We start from the raw sequence: 25,335 nt of genomic DNA, 5'->3' as shown, positions 1-25,335 counted from the left end.
CGCTAAGACAAACAAGTTTGTTTACATTTATGGGAGATAATGCTGCCCGCTTATTTCATCACCTGAAAGTGAGAACAGACGTTCACATGGCACTTTTGTATCTGGCATTGCAAGGTATTTATGTGCCAGATATGCTAAATATTCATATGCCCCTTCATGCTTCGGCCACCATTCCAGAGAACATGCTTCCACGCTGATGATGCTCATTTAAAAATGAATACGTGAATTAAATTTGTGACTGAACTCCTTCGGGGAGAATTGTGTCTCCGGCTCTTGCTTTACGCACATTCTGTCATATATTTCATGTTATAGCTGTCTCAGATGATGACTCAGCACATGTTGTTCATTTTTAAGAATACTTTCACTGCAGATTTGACAAAATGCAAAGAAGGTACCAACGTGAGATTTCTAAAGATAGCTACAGCACTCTACTTAAGGTTTAAGAACCTGAGGTACCTTCCAAAATCTGAGAGGGACAAGGTGTGGAGCATGCTTTCAGATGTCTTAAAAGAGCAACACTCCGATGCAGAAACTACAGAACCTGAACCACCAAAATCAATCTGCTGCTGGTGGCATCTGACTCAGATGATGAAATGAACATGCACTGGTTCGCACTGTTTTGGATAGTTATCAAGCAGAACCCATCATCAGCATGGATGCATGTCCTCTGGAATGGTGGTTGAAGCATGAAGGGACATATGAATCTTTAGCCCATCTGGCAAGTAAATATCTTGCGACACTGGGTATGACAATGCCATAAGAATGCCTGTTCTCCCTTTCAGGTGATATTGTAAAAAAGAAGAGAGCAGCAGTATCACAAATGTAAACAATCATGCAAATGTAAACAGCATAACAAATGTAAACATCATGCAAATGTAAACAAACTTGTTTGTCTGAGCAACTGGCTGAATAAGAAATAGGACTGAGTGGACTTGTAGGCTCTAAAGTTTTACATTGTTTTATTTTTTGAATGCAGGGGTTTTTTTGCACATAATTCTACATTTGTAAATTCAGCTTTCATGATGAGAGATTGCACTACACTACTTGTAATGGTAGAATTGAAAAATACAATTTATTTTGTTTACAGTGCAAATATTTGTACTCAAAAATAAATTGAATGTATAGTTTGTATTTTGTTGTAACGGAATTCAATATATTTGAAAACGTAGAAAACATCCAAAAATATTTAAATAAATGGTATTCTATTGTTTAACAGCGCGATTAATTTTTTTAATCATTTGACAGCCCTATTTAGAACACCTCTTAAAACACCATATTAAAATGTGATAAGAATGTGAATCATTTCTTTAATTCCTACTCCCTTCCCTTTTCATTATCTTATGAAGTTTACCATAGATAGTTTTATAAGGATTTTTTAGAGGTGTGTAGATATTTACGCAGACTAGTTATCTGCTAATCCAAAGCCTTCAACCTATATGACTAGAAAACAACTGATTCATAGTTATAGAAAAGCATAATTCCCTCCTTTACTTCAAAGAAATAAAAGTTATAGTTTGGCACCAAGTAGTTGTGAAGTCTAGAACACTGACCATCCATCCGCAAAAGCTTCCAGGCATTCAAGTAAACTAGGTATGTAGGCTAATTTCAGCGCTATCTTTCTTTCATTTTATTTTAAGGCTTGAGAGCAATTAACTGCATATCCAACCTCTAGTTATTTTCTAGGTCAACAGAGGATTAAGATTTGCCAAAAATTGACAGCTCAGATTTTGTAAACCCTGATTTATTGTAGCTTATAATGTCACTGACATTTTTAATATTTAAAAGCCACATTCAGTATTTTACTGCAATATATAGTGTATTGTTTTAGTAATAATATGAATTATTATAGGTTAAAGCTACAGACAGTGTGGGACTGACAACTAATTATGAATCAAACTGTTTACAGCATTTTCAGTAAAGTATGCCAAGATGCGAAATACAGGCAAACATTTGAGCCTTCATATTTGAATTACACCACCATCCAGTGGAACACCAAAAACTGCCTATATTCAATTAAGCAGACAAGGTGAGTGACATGATAGCTTTCATTGGACCAGTTGCTGTTAGTCAGAGACACTCTAAATATGTTTCCCAGACCTGAAGCTGAGCTTTGTGTAGGCCAGGGGTCGGCAACCCTCAGCATATGGCCTGGGAAAGGTGAACCATGGCCACAGGGGGCTGTGGAGGGGCCGTGCCTGCAGATGGTCAACGTAAACAAAATGTCTCGCAGCTTACCCTGATAGGCCGTGTGCAGAAGGTAGCCGACCCCTGGTGTAGTCTCAAAAGCTTGTCTCTCTCAGTAATACAAGTTATTCCGATATAAGATATTACCTCACCCACCTTGTGTCTCTAAAATCCTGGGATGAACATGGCTACAACAACATTGCATGAATCCACTTAAAAAGGTCTAAAGCTTTAGAATTTGAAAGAATCAGATTTATCTTAAATATGAGTTTGTTTCAGATGCAATCAAGATAGAGAGTACCCTTTTATTTCCCCAAGTAAAGAAACTACGGTGGTTGAGAAAAAATTAGAAACGACTTATTACTCTACAAACAATTTAAAGTGTTCCCCTGGGAGGCTTTTCCATTCTAAAGGTTTTTGGGTTTTGTTTCCCCAGTATCACCTTCTTCCTTCATTTCACACTGTAAAAAGCTTAACTAAATTTTCACAAATTCGAAACTAAACCTAGATATTAGGCTTTCAGTTCCTCTACCCCAAAAAACATTGTTCCTATAGAGATGACTGAATTATTCAGGTCTTGCTTTCAAGATTTAATGCTTTTTAAAAGGAAGTGAATATTTTTAAAAGCTTGTCTCTAATGATTTCCCATACCAACACAAGCTGTTAACCTTTTAATGTTTGCTATTAACAGCTCAGGATAGAATATTGATCAGGACAAGAACTATGCGCTAAATACGGTGCCTACAAGCTGATGCCAAACATTTTTAAGAGGAAGCTGGTGTCTCTTGTTGCTTTCCTTAGGTATGAATTTGAAGACATGCATATCCCGGTAAGGAAAAAAAAAACAGATAAACCTACTAAAAGCTAAGTGTTCTTACAAAATGTTAACTGCATCCACAAATACAACTTCAGCTGTGTGTCAGACAGAGCTGGGGCAGTTTCCTCTGACATTTGAGAATGGTTTTATACCCTGCAAATCACACACCTTGAATGCTACAGTTCATCCAGTGTTTTGTGGCACAATACTGATGGTATCTTCCCTCTCAAAATGAAGCTGAAGGACAAAATCTCTCGTTAAGTAATCTGCCCCTACTCTAGTCACATTTTGAATCCAAACACCCATTCCTTTGTTTTGACTCTTCCAGCCTTGTTTAATACCATCATGTGTTGAGAGGTTATGACAGCAGAGATATTTTTCAGAGGCCACTAGACTTATTCCTTGGGCTAGTGAGTGTTGGGTAAATGGCCGCACCATATACTGTAAATTAACAAGCATTGAGAAATTTTAGCCACCTACTAGTCAGAGGACTAAACCCAGTGTATTAAAAATGCAACCACTAGGATCTTGGACATCATTCTTATGTCACCTCCCTCCTGCCCCCCCCCCCCCCTGGACCTGGTCTACACTACAAGTTTATGTCAGATTTAGCAGCATTAAATCGAATTATCCTGCACCCATCCACACAACGAAGCCATTTTTGTCGACATAAATGGCTCTTAAAACTGATTTCTGTACTCCTCCCCAATGAGTGGATTAGCGCTGAAACTGACATTGCCGTTTTGAATTAGGGTTAGTGTGGACGCAATTCGAAGGTATTGGCCTCCGGGAGCTATCCCACTGTGCACCATTGTGACTGTTCTGGACAGCACTCCGAACTCTGATGCACTGGCCAGGTGTACAGAAAAAGCCCCGGGAACTTCTGAATCTCATTTCCTGTGTGGCCAGGCAAGCTCATCAGCACAGGCGACCATGCAGTCCCAGAATCAAAAAAGAGCTCCAGCATGGACCGAACCTGATCGCTGTATGGGGAGAGAAATCCGTGCTATCAGAACTACGTTCCAAAAGATGAAATACCAAAAACATTTCAAAAAATCTCCAAGGCCACGAGGGACAGAGGCTACAGCAGGGAAGCAACACAGTGCCGCGTGAAACTTAGAGGAGCTCAGAAAAGCGTCCCAGAAAACCAAAGAATCAAACAGATGCTCTGGGACAGAGCCCCATACATGCCGCTTCTACGCTGAGCTGCATACAATTCTAGCGGGGGCAGCCACCGCTGCCCCACCCCATCCGTGGACTCCGATGGACTCTGTGGACTCTCCACCATGGCTGAGGATTTTGTGGACGGGGAAGATGAGGAGGGGGAGGACGAGCTTGAGGAGAGCACACCGTTTTCCCCGACAGCCAAGATCTTTTTATCACCCTGACTGAAATACCCTCCCAACCCAACCAAGCTGGAGAAGGGACCTCTGGTGAGTGGACCTTTTTAAACATAATACATGTTATAAAAGCAAGCATTTTTTAATGATTAAGTAGCCATGAGGACTTGGGATGAATTCGTGGCCAGTACAGCTACTGGAAAAGTCTGTTAACATGTCTGGGGATGGAGCAGAAATCCTCCAGGAACATTTCCATGAAGCTCTCCTGGAGGTACTTTAAAAGCCTTTGCAGAAGGTTTCTGGGGAGAGCAGCCTTATTCCGTCCTCCATGGTAGCACACTTTACCACACCATGCTAGTAGCAAATAATCTGGTATCATTGTATGACAAAGCTTGGCAGCGTACAGTCCTGATGTTTGCTGGCATTCAAGCAACATCCGTTCTTTATCTCTCTGTGTTATCCTGAGGAGAGTGATATCATTCATGGTAACCTGGTTGAAATAGGGGAATTTAATTAAGGGGACATTCAGAGGTGGTGGCCGTTCCTACTGGGCTGTTTGCCTACGGCAGAAAAGAAATCCTCCCTGCAGTTAGCCACCGTGGAGGGGGTGGTGGTGGGGGCATTGGTGCTGAGCTGTTTGCGTTTGGCTAGCAAGAATGTTCCCTGATACCAGCCACGCGGCGGGGTGAGGGGTAAAGCGATCATCCCAGAGAATGGGGGGGGGGAGGTAGTTTGTTTCTGCTGCTGCACATTAACAGGAAAACCGCAGCACTAAATGGCCCACTCAATGTGCTTTGCTTGGTATGGGAGAGGAGGGCGCTGCTGTTATGAAGGTTGCAGAAACCGAAAGACTATGGCTTACCATGGCCGCCTGCAAGCAGAATTCTGTTGCCAGCACTGAGTGTGTAATCTAACACCAAAGCCGCAGGCACTCAATGTAAGATGCAAAATGTGACCTTGTACCAAAAATCACATGTGCTATGTAATGTGAATAGTGTTGTTCACCATGAAAGAGTATAGCCATTTTTCTGTAAAACGTACCTTTTAAATACTTCACTCCCTTTTTTTCCTCCACCTGCAAATGTTTCAAGCCTCCCTCCTCCATCCCAAAGGCTACCTCAGATAAGGCGGCGAAAAAAAACGCACGCGCAGTGAAATGTTCTCTGACCTCATGCAGTTGTCCGGCACTGACAGAGCTCAGCAGAACGTGCGGAGGGACACAACAGCAGACTACAGGAAAGCGGCCAATGAACGTAAGGAGAGGTGGCGGCAGGAAGATCAGAGGAGGCATGATGCAAAGCCGGGGCTATTGCAGGATCAAACGGATATGCTCCAGCATCTGGTGGAGGTTCATGAACAGCAGCAGGATCACAGACTGCCTCTGCAGCCCCTGTTTAACCGCCCGCCCTCCTCCCCATATTCCATAGCCTCCTCACCCAGAGACCCAAGAATGCGGGGTGGGGAGAGGCTCCGGGCATCCAACCACTCTACCCCAGTGGACAGCCCAAGCAACAGAAGGCTGTCATTCAACAATTTTAAAGTAGCCTTTTCCTTCCCTCCTCCCACACCCCACCCGGGCTACCTTGTGAGTTATCTCCCTCTTTTTATAATCAATTAATAAAGAACACATTTTTTAAACGATAGTGACTTTACTTCCTTTGCAAGCAAGCTGTGATCGAAGGGGGGAGGGCGGGTGGCTTACAGGGAATTTAGAGGCAACAAGGGGGCGGGTTTTCATGAAGGAGAAACAAACAGAAGTGTCACACAGTACCCTGGCCAGTCATGAAACTGGTTTTCAAAGCTTCTCTGATGCACAGTGCTTCCTGCAGTGATCTTCTAACTGCCCTGCTGTCTGGCTGCGCGTATTCAGCGGCCAGGCCATTTGCATCAACCTCTCACCCCGCCATAAATGTCTCCCCCTTACTCTCACAGAGATTGTGGAGACACAGCCAGCAGCAATAACAATGGGAATATTGGTTTCGCTGAGGTCTGAGCGAGTCAGTAAACTGCGCCACCGATCCTTTAAACATCCAAATGCACACTCTACCACCATTCTGCACTTGCTCAGCCTATAGTTGAATAGCTCCTTACTACTGTCCAGAGTGCCTGTATACGGCTTCATGAGCCAGGGCATTAAGGGGTAGGCTGGGTCCCCAAGGATAACTATAGGCATTTCAACATCCCCAATGGTTATTTTCTGGTCTGGGAAGCAAATCCCTTCCTGCAGCCGTTTAAACAGACCAGAGTTCCTGAAGACACTAGCATCATGAACCTTTCCCGGCCATCCCACGTTGATGTTGGTGTAACGTCCCTTGTGATCCATCAGTGCTTGCAGCACCACTGAAGAGTACCCTTTATGTACTGGCTGCCCTGGTGGTTCCACAGTCAGGGAATCCCATTGCAGCAAAGCCATCTAGTATGACCTGCACATTTCCCAGAGTCACTACCTTTGATAGAGGCAGCTCAATGATTGCATTGGCTACTTGCAGCACAGCAACCCCCACAGTAGATTTGCCCGCTCCAAACTGATTACCGACTGACCAGTAGCTGTCTGGCATTGCAAGCTTCCACAGGACTATTGCCACTTACTTGTGAACTGTGAGGGCTGCTCTCATCTTGGTATTCTTGCGCTTCAGGGCAGGGGAAAGCAAGTCACAAAGTTCCATGAAAGTGCCCAAACGCATGCGAAAGTTTCGGAGCCACTGGGAATCATCCCAAACCTGCAACACTATGCGGTCCCACCACACTGTGCTTGTTTCCCGGGCCCAGAATCGGCGTTCCACAGCATGAGCCTGCCCCAGTAACACCATGATCTCCAAATTGCTGGGGACCGTGGTTTTAGAGAAATTTGCGTTCATGTCCTCATCACCGCGCTGCTGTCGCCTCCTCACCTGGTTTTTCAGGTGATTGTTGTGCATAAACTTCACAATCACATGTGAGGTGTTTACAATGGTCATAACTGCTGCCATGAGCTGAAAGGGCTCCATGCTTGCTGTGCTATGGCATCTGCTCGGGCAATCCAGGGAAAAGGGCATGAAATGATTATCTGCCGTTGCTTTCACAGAGGGAGGAAAGGCTGACTGATGACATTTACCCATAACCACCCGCGACAAACATTTGGCCCCATCAGACATGGGAGCTCAGCCCAGAATTCCAAAGGACAGTGGGGACTGCGGGAACTGTGGGATAGCTACCCACAGTGCAGCACTTGGAATGTCGACGCATGCCACAGTACTGTGGACGCACACCGCCGAATTAATGTGTTTAGTGTGGACGCATGCACTCAACTTTATACAATTGTGCCAGCCTGAACCACTGGCTGCCTCATTTCTCTCCTTTGCGCATTCTTCCACACAGCCCCCTTATATACAGAACACTCAAGTGAAACAGCTTGTGAAGCACTACCGTCTCCTCCAAATTCCTCCCCAACATCTATTTCTGTACTGCCCATAGGAAGTAAATTGATAATGGCCACACAGAAAGCCACTGGGGACTGCTGATTTTTTAAAACAGTGATTCAGAACCATGGAACTATTCCAAGCCTATGTAAAAGCATTTTCTTACCCATCACCCTCTCCACCTCTTCAGTTTTCTTTCCAATGGTCATACAAACTAGACTAAGTTCTTCAACACAGAGAGTGCCTTCTGTGGGGTTTGGACAGCACCAGCCACAATGGGGCCCTGATGTTGGCCTGGGCCTTTGGGTACTATGTAATGAATGCAACTTAAACATTTATCAATTTTATTTATTAAAATAGCATTTTTGGTGTTTGAGACATCACCCACTAGTGGAGAAACCAAGACGGCCACAGCTCTGATTTCTCATACATTTTAACAGCCATATTATTTCTCCTTATTGAATGTTACAGCTATTTAAAAGACAACAACAACCGACCACCCACTTTGCAGCTCACTTTTAAGAATACTCAATTGAAGGTGAATATCGAATGTATTAAAATACCATGAAAATTATTCACCTCAACCAATTTATATTAAGAACTGGTGGGAAATCTTCAGGTGATCCCTTGAGAACTTGAAGGCAATACAAGGATATGAACAACTCCAAAGAAGCTATTAGAACCAGAAAAAATTAGAAGGGTCACTTTAAGCTCATCTTTTAAATAAACTTTCCTCAGGTGACCTTTAGTGTTAAGGTTTGTTAATAACCCAGCCAAACCCTTACAGACTTTTAGTTCCCTAGATGCAGTTGAGCAAATTATGAACCAAGTTTATTGATAATGGCAGTTTTAAACAGTAATCTGTGACACAACTAAAGCATAGCCCCTGAATTTGCATCATTTATTGATGAAAGGTAGGATCATGAAGCGTAACAAGCATGCAAAATTCTTACGCACCAAATTCCCCATCTCTAGAAAGGTCAAAATGCACTACATGGAGGCAGAATTGTAAGGGGAACAACCAGTATTAAAATTGGCACTTAGATGTTACCTTTTAGTCATTTTTGGAATGACTAATACCATTAGACAGTATGGGTCTACAATGCAATACTAGACGCTGACACTATGCTGAAAGGGTCTCCTTAACAGTGGGAGAAATATCTACAATGCTCAAATGCAAGTCTCCTGTTACAAGTCTGAAACAGTGCTTACACCAGCAGAATAATCCCTATATTATATGTACTAAATTACTGATGTACTATTGGCAAATTAAAGGAGTTCTTCAGGCTTCATTCTGAATTTCCTTTTTGTATTTCAAGCACTTTGTGGTTTAACGAATCGAAACTAGAGGAAGCTTCATTTTATGTTCAGAAACAGCTAACACGCACGGTATATCTGAATAGATGAGCAGACTGCAAACACAATCTGGTGATCTGCTCCATTCATGTTAACAGCCAGAGCTTCAGCAATTCATCAGCATGGCACCCCACCTGCAAAACTGACTTATCTCCACACCACTATTTAAGACAAAACCCACTGCAGAAAATTATGAAGAACTATTCCTGTATCTCACAACAACAAAAGTTAAACACATCAGGTGAGGAAGGAGCAACCAGAGCTACTCTCTTCTCCCTCCCAACCTGCGACATAGCAAGATGGCCAGCATGTGAGCTGCTGAGCAGCCACACAGCAGCTATTTGGAATGCTCTGTCATATTAGAATTGCTCCAGGAATTTAACACCACTTCCATTTAAAAGTCCCAGGGCACAGCTCATTTTCTGTTAAAAAAAATAAACACACATTTTCTATTACCAGCAGGACAGTGGGGTGGGAGGAGGTATTGTTTCATATTCTCTGTGTATATAAAAAGATATTCTGCATTTTCCACAGTATGCATCCGATGAAGTGAGCTGTAGCTCACGAAAGCTTATGCTCAAATAAATTGGTTAGTCTCTAAGGTGCCACAAGTACTCCTTTTCTTTTTACACATTTTCTTAGCAGTCACCTAAGGAATAAAAGTGGCCACAGACTGGCCACTTCTGGAGTGGACTGTGCTATGGAAATCTCTCTCACATGCAAGAAATTTGTCACTATTAAGTAAAAAAATACCATCTTCTGATACGCATAAGTGCTCAAGCCGGCACGACCAGCTTTTAAAATATCTAGGGTAATCAATTATTTTTTGTCAAGGCCCAAATTTCTTGGCCAAGGTATAGTCAAGGTTCAGACTCCAGAGAAACATTTTTCACATGGCAATAATAATAATGGTAATAAATAAAGATTTCACAGTCCATTCAAAAGCATCTTAACTACCCCTGACCAGGGGCAGGGTGTGTGTGTGTGTGTGTGTCATGTTTTTCAAACCTTCCTGTACAGACATAGTTGGAAACACAGTTAATTAAACCTAAAGCCATGTTTTGGAAAAAAAAAAAAAAGGCTCAAATGTTCAGGATCAAATTCTATCTTAACTGATGATTGCATTTGGGCCAATGGTAAATACAATCCAGCTGCCTTTTGGGAGTTGCCTGCTCCTCCTCCTCCATCTGAACAGCGCTGGCACAGTAAACCTTGCATTGCTCTTTAAGAACACCTGTGTTCGCTCATAGACCCCAACTAAAGTGTTATATTCAGGGTCCACATTTTCTTCGAGAAACCTGCCAAATGAAGCTAGAAGAGCTGGAATAATGACACTAAGTGGCATATGGATTTACAAAATAAGTTTTTATATGGCACCTTTACAAACATTAAGCATAAGCCACCCCCCCTATGAAATGAGTTTTACATCAGCCATTCTCAGATTGTGATCTGTAGGCCAGGGGTAGGCAACCTATGGCACCCGTGCCAAAGGCGATAAGCAAGCTGATTTTCAGTGGCACTCACACTGCCCGGGTCCTGGCCACTGGTCCAGGGAGCTTTACATTTTAATTTAATTTTAAATGAAGCTTCTTAAACATTTACTTTACATACAACAATAGTTTAGTTATATATTAAAGACTTATAGACAGACACCTTCCGATAACGTTAAAATGCATTACTGGCACATGAAACCTTAAATTAGAGTGAATAAATGAAGACTCGGCACACCACTTCTGAAAGGTTGCCGACCCCTGCTGTAGGCCCTTGGTGGTCTGTGGGGTGCTGGCTGGTTACAGGATACTGACTTTCCTCCTTGATTCCAGCTGCATTAAGAGAGGATTATAAAATACATTACTTTCCCATGTGAGCAATTGCTATAGCTGCCACAAGGATGTTGTGTGATCCTAAATGAGAGGGGAAGTGTCCAAGACAAACACTATTAAGATGTATTCTACACTATGAGAGATTGAAGACCCCGGTACTATATCATTTTATAGATAAGCTGAGGCACAGAGATTGCATGACCTGCCCAAGGTTAAAAGTAAATAGAGTTAATACTAGAACCCACAGTCCAGCTCCAACCACTACACATTTCTTCAGTGTGTAAATGGGATAAGCAGCTCTTTGCAACAAGTGGAACTGCTTCTTTCTAGCTATCACAGATGAACGGCATGGATCAAATTAGTTAACCCAAGAAAAAGTAAAATAGATGTATGCTCTTTAGAGCTCAGCAGACACTGAACAAAGCCAAATACCTGCCCAGTGTGGTTAACCCAGTTGCCAGTTTATGGATGGTGAGATACTACACAGATGACTTGCTTTTTCCTCAGTACCTGCGAATAGTGACTCAACAATTAAAATCCTGTTAATTAAATCTGGAAGTTCATATGCCTAAATCAAATAACTTGGCAGTCCTGCCCTTCATTGCACATCCTCCTTACTACTTGTTACCCCAAATCATTGTGTCAGACCTAAAATAAGAATGGAAAGATCCTGGAGACAGGAACCTTGTCTATTTGTCCTGTAAAGCATCAGAGCACACTTCTGGGTGCCATAAAAAAAATGAAAGGTTAATATAGGAAGTCAATCTGTGATAGAAGTCAGTCACCACAGCTTGAGATCATTTCCCCTTTACCTAGATAAGCACATCTAAAATGCACAAACAAGATCACACAACAGGCCAAACAAATGTGTACAACTAGTTTCCATTTCTAGCTTATCAAGTCCATTGGAATTTTGAGTGAATAAATAAGCGAAAGTTCTCAGAGGCAGGAAACCATATTCAACAGAAAGGGGAAGAATGGTTCAGAGTATCCAAAGATCATCATGTATCCGAAGATCGCCAATATTTTGGCCACTGAAAAAGGATTTTTAATGTAAAGTCTGGAATCTTTGTTTTCCCGATGAACCACCACGATTGGCACAGAAGATTATATGAACAATGCAGAGTGACAGTACACAATGTGAATTAGGTGAGGAATCGCAACAAACAAACTCTCCCAGCTTTGTATTTAAAGTCATCAGCAGCTGAGCATTTTTGTGTGTGTAAAGCTTTTGACTGAACATTCAAAACAGAACACTGCTCCACCTCCTCATCAGCACAAAGACATCACATTTTAAACTGCTTTTAAAGAAGATTCTCTCTAATGAGCTATTCTATTGTAGTAGCTACATCTCTCTTTTGTTCAGAGTCTGAGGGTGGCAGAAGAGTTAACAGTATCACATTTGCCTACCTGTACCAAACTGTACAATCTGCTTTAGTGCGTTTTCAAGAGCACGAGTCTGAACACTTTAGAGCCTACAATTTTGCAAACACAAATCTGAACTGAGAGCTACACAGACAAAAAATAAGTTGGCTGAACACACAACACAAACAATTCTCACAGTAACAAGCAAACAAGGACTCTAATTTGCATTTGATTGTAATCCAAGCCTACAGAGCCCTAAAAATACACACCTACCTATTTACTAGATAAAGCTTTCCATTAATACAAATAGAAATTGAATAGAAGAAGAAACTGACAGTACAGCACATTCCCCTGAAGAGAACTGCCAATTTAAGCACAATCCAGTATCTGATCAACTCAGCTTGCAAAAGGCAATGAATGCTGGAGCTTTAATTACATCTGGGAATCCCAATTTCACATTCTCCAGGTAGTTCTCTGGCATCCATTCCTGTTAAGAGTCAAACCTACCACCTTGGGCAGAAGCTCTTGTCATGCTGCCACACACAGAGCACTATTGGCACAGAACTACAGACTGGAATGTTTAGATTATAAGATCCTCTGGGCAGGAATTGAGAGTTCTATGACTTGTACAGCAACAAACACGTTGGCTGCACTTAATTTATTTCTACAGAAGTTGGTTCAAGATAAATAATAATACTATTACAGTACCACGTTTTTGCAGAGGAGGGGTGTCAGAGAAAGGATGAACAAGGAATGCTAAGGCTGTTTAATTTAACTCCTGCCCCAAGTAAGAGTCTTGAGATGATATACAGGGAGTTGGTGGCTAATATTAAGCCCCAAGACGGCTACCACCTCACCTTATGGAAGGAGCTCTACCAAGGAAAACGTCTATTTCCTCTTTTTGTAAAAATTTGTTCCAAGAGCAGCAAAATCAGAGTAAGTACCTAGTCCACTGATGAAGCAAAGAAAAAATGCCATGGAAATATCCCTTTAAATACAGAAGGACTCATTCACCTGAATCCTCCTTCAGTTGCAGATGGGACCCACTATGTGTAGAATGCATGTACAAGTGAAGGGCTGACCTCCCACATTTCAACTAGAACAGGGTTCTCAAACTTTTTGTATGGGCAACCCCTTTAACACAGCAAGCCTCTAAGTGCAACCCTCCTTATAAATTAATTTTTCTTTTTTTTTTTAATATTTAACACTATTTTAAATGCTGGTGGCAAAGGGGGTTGGGGGTGGAGCTGGGCTGGAGGGGCTGTGGCTGTCAGCCTGAGCCCCACCATGTGTGGAGTTGACAGCTTGCGACCCCCCATGTAATAACCTCAACCCCCGTTTGAGAACCCCTGAACTAGAGGAACAGGAAGTATAACAAAGTGGCCAATATATGACTAGGTATGGATCAGCCTGAGTTGATGCACTCCAGTCCACCACTTGATCACCACCACTGAGAAGCAACAAGCAGATGCCAGAGCCTTGGGGAAAAGCTCCTGCAAGGCAGTTTCCTTTTTCTCCCCCAGCACAGAGATCAACCTCACTCTCCTGATCCTGCAGCTGCCCACAGAGGGGAGCTTGAAACTTGGGGACTTCCAGTCATAAGAGTAGGAGAGTCCTTGCTATGGAGCATCTCAGACTCAGATTCCAAGGTGAGAAGCGACCATTGTCTGACCTCCTGCATAAACACAGGCCCATAGAACTTTCCCAAAATAATTCTAACCAATCTTGATTTAAAAATAATCAGTGACCAAGAACCCACCACGACCCTTGATAAATTGTTCCAATTGTTAATTACTTTCACTATTAAAAGTGTATGCTTTATTTCCAGTCTGAATATGTCTAAGCTTCAATTTTCAGCCACTGGATCGTGTTATTTCTACCTCACCCCAAAACATCATGGAGCAGCAGCAGCTGCAAAGAACTCAATTCTCCTTCCCCTAGCAACAGGAACTGCTGAAAACTCTAAAAACCCCCTCTCCCCCACCCCCCAAGCAAAGAAATGGAAAAGGAAAAAGGGAAAACAGAATTTTGAGGAACCTGCTTTGAAGGTCTGGAAAAGTTGCTCTTAACACTCCTGTCAGAGTCTGACTGCTCAAGGAGAGAGAACCTTGCTGAATTTTGTCCAAGCCATCTTCAATCTACAAGAAGAGAGTATTTACTTGTCTTCTGATGTTGCTACAACAAAAGGGGACATTCTTCTTTTGTTAGACTGTTAAACTCTTATTTTAGAAGGTGCAAAAATAAATAAAAGGGGAGAAAAAAACAAGTTCTACTTAAAGTGTCAGACAGATCCTCCAAAATTTAAGAACTTTTCTGATAAGATGCAGAAGTCACCTGTTGCCAATACTTGGATTTGGCTCTCTAATCAGCCAGTACACAAAATCAATTGGAAAAAGACAAACATGCCCTTTCCACAAAAGTGACACAAAGAAGTTGCTCCTGAACTAAAATCCATGAAGAATGAAATTCAAGCCACAATTAAAAATCTTAGAAACATAGAAGAACTAGTAGAACAAATCACCAAAATGGATGCAGGCATCTACGAACATGTAGATATTGCCACAAATATGGGGAGGTTGAAACACAGAATTGGAGCGTAAGTCAAAGGTCTCAGAAAATTTTGAAAGACAGAAATTGTTAGTCTATACTACAAAGTTTTGTCAGTGTAGCTACGTCAGCTAGCAGTGTTGACTAATCACCTCTTTAGCCGACATTAGCTGTGCTGGCATAACACCTGGGGTAGGTGCAACTACGCGGACAGAAGAATGCTTCTGTCAGCAAAGCTAATGTCTTTTGGAGAGGCGGTTTAGCTAGGCCAGCCAAAGAACTCCGCCTGCCAGCGTATGTTGCATCTCTACAAAGGGGCTACATCAGCATACCAGCAAAAGCTCTGTAGTGTAGACAAGCTCTTAGACAAAGAAGTGCCTGTGGGGCTTGAAAAGGGGACCTTTAATTTGTGGAGGCTCTGTTCAAAGAGACTATAGGAGAGACTTTTGGTGGAGTGAGAGAAGAAAAGGCTTCCTTTCCCGTCCTTAAGGATAATTAATGAGAATCAGACACTTGGATAAAAACCTATTTAAATTAAGCAATAAAATTAAGACAATCCCACTTTCCCAGCACCTCAAAGAAAAGAGCTAGAAATAAAGGTATCTTGTGAGTAGAATCCACTTTCCTAACAAATTTAACATGCTCATCTACTCAAGGATTCTAAGAGAAGGATATTTGCATCAGTGCAGGTGTTTCAGAGAACAGACTGTCTCTTATTTGAGGACCCACTTGAACATCGAACTCAAATTTGCAGAAAGAAATAGCAAAGCATGCACAGCTGATCAAGTTGCTTCTTGGATGGTATTACCTGAATGAGCATTTTTTTTTGTAGATCACGAAAGCTCATGCTCAAATAAATTGGTTAGTCTCTAAGGTGCCACAAGTACTCCTTTTCTTTTTGCGAATACAGACTAACACGGCTGTTACTCTGAAACCTGTCATTTTTTTTTTTTTTTTGAGCGTCTCTCTCAGCCAGACTGCTAACTCCACACTCTTAAAACACATCATTGGTTGGAATGGTCAATTCAGCAAACCATTAAAAAAAGTTATGAAGCAAAATTCTCAGTACAACAGATGTATAACTGACATTCTGAGAGTTTTGTTTTGGCAGAGGAGGTCTGTGGATGAGGTGGTAAACAGCTGAACTAATTTATGAGAACAGAGAGAACTGCCAAGTTAATCTCAGGGATGTACTTGAGGCAATGAGAACAGAAATCCACATTTGGACTAATCTGCAGGGGTTGCTGTTGCAGGATACCTGCTGGCTTAACAGGGATACTGATTTTAAGTGACATTACACTATTAGTTGAATACCAAATAAAGAATATTTAACTTTGACTACATAACCATGACTGCTTTCCTTAAAATTAACAGTTCTCTTCTTCCCTGACCTTTCATGAACAAACCATAAGTTTTTATATAACTGAACATGACAAATGACTAGCCTTAATCATGATTATTATAAAAGTACTTTAAAACTACTCTCTCAGTTTGAAGTAATTTTTTGACCATGCTTCTTGTTCTATACACTGAGCATTTACTTGCATTATGTTTCTCATGCCAATCGAACTTGACTCCTTGCTTCATTTTCACAAAGCATGCCTATGGCACTATAGAGATAGTGAACTTATTTTAAAAGTAAAAGCTTTTATTATGAAGAGATGGTAGCTTCTTAATGATGGCAGAGCTTGTGAAGACCTTATACTTAACTTGATGGGCATTTCAAATGCAGAGGTGCTTTAAGGTTGTGGTGGTGTTAAACAGATGGCAGGGGCTTCACATTTCCTCCATTTCCCTCCTTTTGGTTTACTAATTTTCCCCAAAATCAATAGGGTTCTAGCCACTAATGCCTAGAATATTCCCTGGAATTCTGGAATTGATCAGATGAAACAATCAAAAAATACCACATTACAAAACAGACAGAATGGGGGTAAACCCTGCTGTGGGAGATGGGGGAATGGGAGAGAGTCCCAGCCACAGAGGGGAATAGAAGTGCACCAGAGCAGCTGGTATGGGGGAAGAATGGGGGAACCTGGTATAGGAGGAGGGGGAACAAGGGATGCACAGAACCCCTGGCAGAGGAAGATTAGGGGAAGCTGCAGGGAGTCTCTAAAATAGATGGTGATGGAAAGGACAGTGAGCTTGTGCGGTGGAATGGAGCGATACAATGAATAAGCTCAGTTTACATAAATGTGCCACCCGCTAGTTAAGGTTGAAGCTAATTTTCCATTGCAATCTCAGTTCTGATCCTCTTTTCCTCTAACTTTCCAAAATTAACTTGTGTGCCTGTAAACTCACAGCCTTATCCTATTCCAGGGCAGAATTTTGACAAAGTTTGCATTGTATCAGACATAGCCAGCTAGCCAGTTCTGTCGCATCATGGAACGATGCATTCTGGGACACGTCTACAAGATAATCTTGTTGCAACACTGAACAGGTATAAATTTGTCAGGTAAGTGGAATTTAACTTTATATACAAACCACTTTACAACCATTAATTAGTTAAGTCTCAATCTTCATGGAGTATTTCCCTCATCTGTTAAAATGGGGCTATGGAGGTACAAAAAGTTAAATGACTTGCCAAAGGTCAAAAAAGGAAGTAACGCTTTAGAACTGGGGCTAGAAGTCTAAAGCTCCTAGACTTGTTTGGTCAATCCACTAGACCACACTGTCTTAGACTGGTTTAAAAAAAGGCTCTCTTTTTAAGGTTATGTATGACCTAAGGGATTTAAAATATGAAAAATTTTAAGACACAGAAAGCAGCCCACTGTTTATGCAACAATTGTAGGCTACCTCAGTACAGCAGCAGGTTTCCTCGGTAGTTATATAACAAAATAATGTATAGCTGGCCAGCAAGACTGGACAGGGACCAAAATACCCAGGACTTAACATTTACTTGTCGGGGCAATCAGGCAGCATCTCCTGGCAAACGTGGGGCTTAAGTCACAGCCAATTTCTGCAGAGTAAGTTTTTTACTTAAAAGGAGGAAGTGATAGCACATATGGTTGCAAAAACAATTGGAAGGTTATTTTATAGCATGCACAAATACACACACAGATCCCTGCTCTGCAAAGCTTAGGAAAAAGGCTCAAACAGTCAGTGTCCATTTTGATTTCTACAAACTGTGGTATGTTATCCTATGCACCCCTGTTTTATGTAGGCATTCTTTGTTTACTTGCATGCTGATGCTGCTTGCACTGTATACTTCCTACTTCTCTATGTCCTGTTGGCGTCTAGTAGCAGCAGCACAGAACTTAGTTCTCTGCTCCAAAAATGAATGCCATAGCTACACTATCAGCTAAATCAGCACGGCTGCGAGGGATGCAGTGGTGTCGATTTAGCGGGTCTGGTGAAGACATGCCTCTCCGAGAGGCAGAAGCTATGTTGGCGGAAGAGCGGCTCCCGTCGACATAGTGCGATGTAGACACCGCTGTAAGTTGACCTAAGTTACATCAACTTCAGTTATGTAACTTATGTACCTGAACTAATGTAACTTAGATCAACTTACAGCATTAGTGTAGACCAGCCCAAAGTGAGGGAGTGCTTCACGTCACTTTGAAGCAAACAAGGACTGGCACCAATGTATTTTTGGACAACCTTCCTCCAGTCCTTTGACTGAAAGGATGGGCTGAAGTGAGGTATTTAAAGCAGGTGATGATGGAAGAGAAAACAGGTTTTCCGGGAGGAAGTCCCCCCACCTTCGCTGTTTTGTTCTTAAAACAACCCAAAATACACTTACCAGACAACACCAAGGTACATCCCCCTCTACACTCCTGCCCACATAAGCAGAGGACCAGGAATCACACTTTGGTATATCATAGGGCAGTGCCCAGTAGAGCAGCCCAAACTGTCATTTTTGGTCAGTCAAATGTAATAATTCGATGCTTGAAGAGATGTTCTAGTACTATGGTGTTTCATGCATAATAAATGCTAAAAAAAATAGTGTATTTTCTAAGACAAATGCACTAAGATCCTGGGTTGGATCCAACCTGAGTTAAAACTGCACTTGTCAGGATCATGAATGATCTTGCACGGGTTTTAGTTTGGGTTCAGCTGACTGTTTCTATCATGCTGGACCCAAGTTACTTTTAATATAATGGACTTTGACTTCTATTTCAGCAATCAACTGACTTCGCTGGTGTAACTGGAAAGAAGATAGAAATCAATTCGTTCTGATGGACAATTGTGTGTCACTGATGTGGGATTAACATTCAAGGACTGAAAGCTTATGGTACAATAATTATTTTCAAGTTACGTGATATGCTCTACCCATTTGTTTGTCCTGTGATCACCTCACACCACCACCACAACAGCTTTATTTTTAGTTGTTTAAAAGAGCTCTTGATAGAGCTGTTTTATTGCTTGCAGTTCAGAATGCAGCAGCATTGCTCTCTGATGAGTTACCGATGAAATAGCAAAATTACTTTAAATTGGTACCGTTAGTTTTTAAAGCCATTAACAGAATTAGGTCTAGCTACGTTAGCATTTGCTCTATGAGACTTTGAAGAGTATTTCTGAACTGACTGCATGAATTCAGTTTCTCCCATTGGCTATGAAGGGTACTACACTGTGAAAGTTGTTCTGCACCTTGAAATTCCCATAATTCCTGCCCATTTAAAAAAAAATTAAAACACATTTGAGAAAAATAGCTTTAAGAATGACCATTCTTGGCCCTATTTCCTTCAATTTCAATCCAACTAAACCTCAATTAAGTAACCTGTTTTCATTAGGATGTATGTTAACAGGGGAATATATTTATTTATGTCTGTTTCCATTATGTGGTACAGCATCTCTCCACCACTTTTCCCAAGGCCTTTTTTTGGGTGGGAATAGATGTGACACAAAAGGTGAGTACTACATAAATGAAATGATACACAAAGTAGGAATATAAGGAAAATCTTAAAGTTAATAGTTATAAACAGGCTTTACCATGCCTTATCATGACCCTCATAATAAGTATCCTGCCCCCAGCAGCAGCAAATATTTGATGATTCAGAAAAAAGGAAAACAAAGCTGTAATACATCTAGTCAAATGCATAATTCTGCATGCATGTGAAGGTGAGAATTCCCTTCTGACACCTGGGATGATTAGTTTATACCCTGAAGCATGAAACCTGAAAAACTGTAGTTATGCATGCTAAGAGAAGTAAATGATCATAAGACTACTCCACCTCTTAAAAATACAGCTATGATATTTATCCAACCTCCTGAAGCAGAGATTTCCCCAGGCTGGGTAGCCACTGTGGGCAGTACTATTTTTGTTTGTTTTAGATGTATTTAGCTATTAATTTAATGGCAAGTCCACTTATTCGCCTATTAAGTGACAGTTCTACTCTGAAAAATGACATTGTAGAGTTCCACGTTTATGGTGCCTTACTGTTCTCAGATTACATGTGCTCAGCTTACAAGTAGACATCTTGAAGTAAGGCAGAAAGTCATGAAATACTGCTTTCACCTGAGAGAGGAGACAAGGGTCATGGGGAATGTACTGAAAAGATCAGAGTTCTTCCTGGAGAGATGCACACAAATGTCAGTGACGTAGAACCCTCTGCCATCAGATCCCTCACTTCCAAAGTTGCACGATCAACTCTCTTTCTGGTCCTATTCTTCATTTACACGGAATCAACAGGAGAACTGATGAAACATCATGGGCTCAAACGTCAACAAGACACAAGTGACATCTATCCATTCATATGACTCCATTATTATCACATCACTATCCCAATGCTTGGCTGAGATCATCTTATGAATGAAGGATAGTTGGTTGAACTTAAACTCAAGCAAAACTGAGGTCATGTTGGTTGGCACAGGAAAACAATTTTGAGATGTTTGCAGCCATGGGGCATCCTCCTCTGGCTGAAAATGTACATCCACAACTGGTCACGTCCGTTTGCAGTTTAGGAGTGCTCCGGTACCCCTCACTTATGCTAAGCACTAATAGAGCCACATCCACAAGCAACATGTTCTACCATGTACAGCTAGCTAGAAGACTACTTCCCATCCTGGTGAATCAGGATCTTTCCTTGGTAATACACACCTTTGTCACCTCCCAAAGGGAGTACAGCGTTGAAGTTTACTTGGGCATGAAACAGTCAGTTCTCAGTAAACTACAACAAGTGCAGAACGAAGCAGCAGCAAGCCTCCTCAGCAAAACCAGGCTATAATAAAGACATCAAACCTGTTCTGGGCTCACTACATCATCTCCTCATAAAATATCACATCTAATTCAAAAGTTCAGGTCTTTTCTTCAAGGTACTCAAAGACATGGGACTCAGGATGTCTAAGAGATTGCCTAAAGTTTGAGGAGGAGAACTGTGGTTGAGAACTCCACACCTATGGCACTGTGGAACTTCCTACAGCAAGGATAAAGCTTGTGTGCAAGAGACAGAGCTTTCCCGGAAGCTGGTCCACGATAGTTGAATGAACCCCTATAGGATCAAAAAACTACCTCAAATCTCACTACTTACCATGTAAGTTCAAGGTATACTTCTTTGAGCTTGTCTTTGCAACGCAATGACAGCACCCCATACATTAAAAAAAGTCCTCATGCAGTTTTCTGCCAGAGAGAGGAACAAAAGAACTAGCCATGATAGATGCCAGCAATGTCATTTAATGCACTACTGGAAGCCATTTCAATAACACAGTGATGAGGACAATGTAAGAACTTGAACAGAATATTTTTACTCCTAACAGCCAGCCTCACAAACTTACTGTAGGTTTAAACTCAAGCTGGGTTTTGGGGGTTTTTTGCCCATCACCACCAGGAATGAAGGCCTGTAGGTCAAACTATGTTATACCTTTGCAGCGCCATTAAATGCTATAGGATTATCACAGGGACAAAGCAAAATGCAGAACAATGGCAGCCTAATACCTGAAACTTGGTTAATATTTCTGTTACATTATGATGTATGGGAAGGAAAGAACCCATTTCACTCTTCCATAGCGTTTGACAACTAAGCAATGAATAATTGTTTTCACTAAAGAAAGCAGTACAATTCTGAATATACGCTAGATTTGCTGAGTAAGAAGAATCTGCTTTTATACAGTCCTTTTGAAAGTAAAAGCCAAACGTTAAGTATCTGTGAGCAATTGCTTACAAGAAAAATCCCAACTTGAGGCTGATTCTGCAACAGGATCTGCATGCATAGACCTCAGACCAGCACAGCCCAAAGCTCTGTGTGGTCACAAGAATCTATTAGTGTGATCCCAATTGCCGAATTTAGACCATATGGTTTAGTTTATTTTTAGAATGCATTTTTGAATACTTTAGCAGGTGCATATGTAATAATGACAGGATCAAACCTGGGACCTCTGAAGTTTAGTGTATGAGTTTCTACTGAGGGAGCTAAAACCACTTGGCTTTTAGCTAAGGCCTTAGCAGACTCATTAATCTCTAAGTCAGTCGTTCTCAACCCATGGCCAACTTGCAGCCCAATTAGCACATTGCTGCAGCCCATGCAACATTCTCAGGCATAAAACAGAAAGAGCTGCATAGGCGGCCCACCATGGTAAATAGGTTGAGAACCAATACTTTAGGTGGTCTAAGTGCCACACGAGGGGGACAGAGCATCACACCTAGCAGTCATGTGTCACACACGGGGAAAGAGTATTTTATCTGGTATACCGACAAGACATCCTGCAGTAAGAATGGACTGATATTAGAATCAGCTGATCAAGCAGAAAAAAGGGGCATTTCTATAGTGCTCACTCCTTACAAGGTTCTTTGTTACAGGCTACTATTCTGGTTGTGTCTTATATCCATGCTCCACCTTTAACACAGCCCAATTTTAAACACTTCACCTCTCCATCCCAAGAAGAGCCTTTTTGACAGTGGACTGTATCAATACTCACCCTTTGAAACACAAGCATGCCAGTGGCAGTTAATTCCCTTGCAGGCAGGTACATGCATATCCCCATAGAGGTACATTATCCTCCATTTTGCCTGAATCCATTCACAGCCACCCAGGACCTAGTACCCCACTCGCTCTTGGGGTACTCATACAGGGCAAACCATACACCCACCCCTTGCATTTGTGTTTCACACTGGCCAATGTTGCTCTCACTTACCATGGTGATTTCGGAGGCGTTTCAGGTGATTTGGTTCTTAGGTATGGCTGTCTCACTCAGTTCATGTCATGGTCAGAGGCAGTTTTATCAGGTCTTCCCCATCCATTCAACTAAAAATAACCTACCCCCTAGTACTCCCTAAAAATAACACTAAGACCCACACTTCCTCTCTTGTCCCACACACAGCCTCAGCAACCCATCAGCCCGAGAGAGCCAGTTACAGAATCATTAAAAGTTCTCCCCTCCACAGGAGTACAGCAATTATTAAATTAAAAGAGGGAGACACCTAAAAGCCTGGTCTTCTTTTTTCTTTGGGAGAGGAGAACAAGTCAGAGGCCAATGCCCTTGCCTTGGGGTAGGGACCTGCCTATTGTTGTTGGTGCAGGGGGAAGTCCTATGTCCCAAGGCCCACCCTGAGGTTGTTTTTTTTCTGTAGAGAGGGGGGCAGTCAGTGATGTAAGGAGACCTGTGCCCTTACTAGGGTTGTGCGTGTGTGTGGGGAAGGAATACAGTTCTTATAGCCCTTTCTGTGGTTGAAGGACCCTGTCAAGGAAGGGGGGGGTGTGCAATAAAGAAGGTGGGAGTGTGTTCCTCCTCCTGGGGGGAAAGGCCAGTGTCCCTCCCTGGATGAGAGATCTGTAACCTGGAGGGAGAGGCCTGTTCCCCGCAGTGGCAGGGAGATCTGTATTGGGGGAGGCCTATTCCCCCCCCCAGTAGAGACTGTATCGGAAGAGGGAAAGGCCTCGGTCCCTTCCTGGCGGGGGAGAGGAGCTGTATCAGGGGGCGGGGGCTGTATCCTGGGGGGAGAGCCTGTGTCCCTTCCTGGCGGGGGCTGTATCCGGGGCCGGGGAGGGAAAGGCTCGTGTCCCTCCCTGGCGGGGGGAGGGGCTGTTCCCCTCAGTGGCGGTTGTGGGCTGTAAGGGGAGAAGGCCCGTGTCCCTCCCTGACTGAAGGGTTTGTAACCTGCGAGAGAGGCCTGGCCCCTTGAGTTGCGGCTGGGGGGCTGTAGCGGGGTTGGGGAGGCCTGTGTCCCTCCCTGGCCGGGGTTAGGGAGGCCTGTGTCCCTCCCTGGCCGGGGTTAGGGGCTGTATCCCGGTGCCGGTGGCCCTCGCCTCTCTGCCCGACCGATGCGCGCTGCTGTCCCCGCACGAAGCCCCCCTCGCTGCCCCTGGCCCCGCAGTCACCGCCGCTCCCGCACCAGGCGCATCCTTCCTCCTCGCTTCCTCTCCGCCTCTGGGGGCACGGCAGCCTCCGCCCCTCCCCGCCGGAAGCGACCTATGGACTCACAACGAGGCTGGCCGGGTTGCCGGCGGCCTGACCAATCCGAAATCGACAGGGGCGGAAGCGGTACCGCCGGTCGGGGCGTAACGCAGTGCGCACGAGTGCGGGCGGTGTGCCTCGGCCGCCATGTTGGTAAAGGACAGTGAGGCGATTACCTGGCACTGTGCATGGGCGGGCTGCGTGGGAGGCTAGTTCCCCGAGCTGCGCGTGACGCGAGCTCAGTCCCGCCTTTCCCATCACCCATCCCTCCCCCCCTTCCTTTGCAGGGCTAAAGGGGGCTGCCACCTCACCTTTGCTTGGGGTGGTCACTTCCCATCCCCAAGTGAAGGGGCAGCCCCTCCCTCCCCCCCCCCCGAGTTGGGTGCTTCCATAGGGGCTCTTCTGCTGGCTACAGCTGGCTAGAGTGACCTGTACCCAAATATTTCACTGTGCAGAATTAGTCAGTGGAACTCACTGCCACAAGATATAATTGAGGCCAAGAGCTTAGCAGGACTCCAGGAAGGGCTGTATACTTACACTGATAATGAGACCACCCACAGTAACATGAGAGGATTTAACAAAACAGAAGGGATATAAACCCTCCTGCTGCAGGGCATGACTGATGGAGCTCCCCTTGTCACAATTCAGAGCAACTGCACCTGTATTCCCCCTTTGTGGCCTAGCAAGGGAACCCACTCTGGACTCCTGGCTCCTCTGCTGTCACTTCTCTAAGGGGGAGAGCCATGTTTCTCTCTCTCCGGAACAGGTTTTTTCCAGGCTGCACAGTTCCCTGTCTACACGATTACTCCCAGCAAGCCAGGGGGCCTAAGCAGGCCAGCGTCCACATTTTTCTGGCTCTCTTCATAATTGACCACAGTTACAAATTATCACACAGCTCTCTCTAAGTAAGCACATTTATTCTTAATGTGAAAGCACTACAGAGAAAACATTAAAAATAATAAGAGAACCTACACACATGCTAATAAGTTTACCAGAGACCACTCCAACTCCAGCAGGGTCTCTGGTAGGAGTCAGTCCTCCAGGCTCATACAAGCTCATAATACCTTCAGTTCAGGACAAGCACATCCACGCCCAGGTTAGTTTTTCCATCTTACAGACCTGAGCCTTTGATCTTCAGATTCCAGGAACAGGTAATCAGAAGACAACAGTCTGTTCTT

General features: G+C 43.1%; 1 protein-coding gene across 3 annotated transcripts in view; it reads right to left on the bottom strand.

Annotated features, from left to right (window-relative positions):
- XPO6 (exportin 6) overlaps positions 1-24,147 on the bottom strand; it is a 114,681-nt gene extending 90,534 nt beyond the window's left edge. The window contains exon 1 of one of the 3 annotated variants that reach the window (XM_048866290.2): positions 22,898-24,147. In XM_048866290.2, the coding sequence (XP_048722247.1) occupies positions 22,898-22,900 (3 nt within the window). In that variant the 5' untranslated portion in view covers positions 22,901-24,147. The remainder of the gene's footprint in view (positions 1-22,897) is intronic. The other 2 variants (XM_048866287.2, XM_048866286.2) reach the window with 2 other exon arrangements.
- Positions 24,148-25,335: the final 1,188 nt, after the last annotated feature.

This window comes from Caretta caretta, chromosome 10 (genome assembly GCF_965140235.1).
Source record: "Caretta caretta isolate rCarCar2 chromosome 10, rCarCar1.hap1, whole genome shotgun sequence".
Classification (NCBI taxonomy): Eukaryota; Metazoa; Chordata; order Testudines; family Cheloniidae; genus Caretta; species Caretta caretta.
This window is presented reverse-complemented; position numbering and strand designations above follow the sequence as displayed.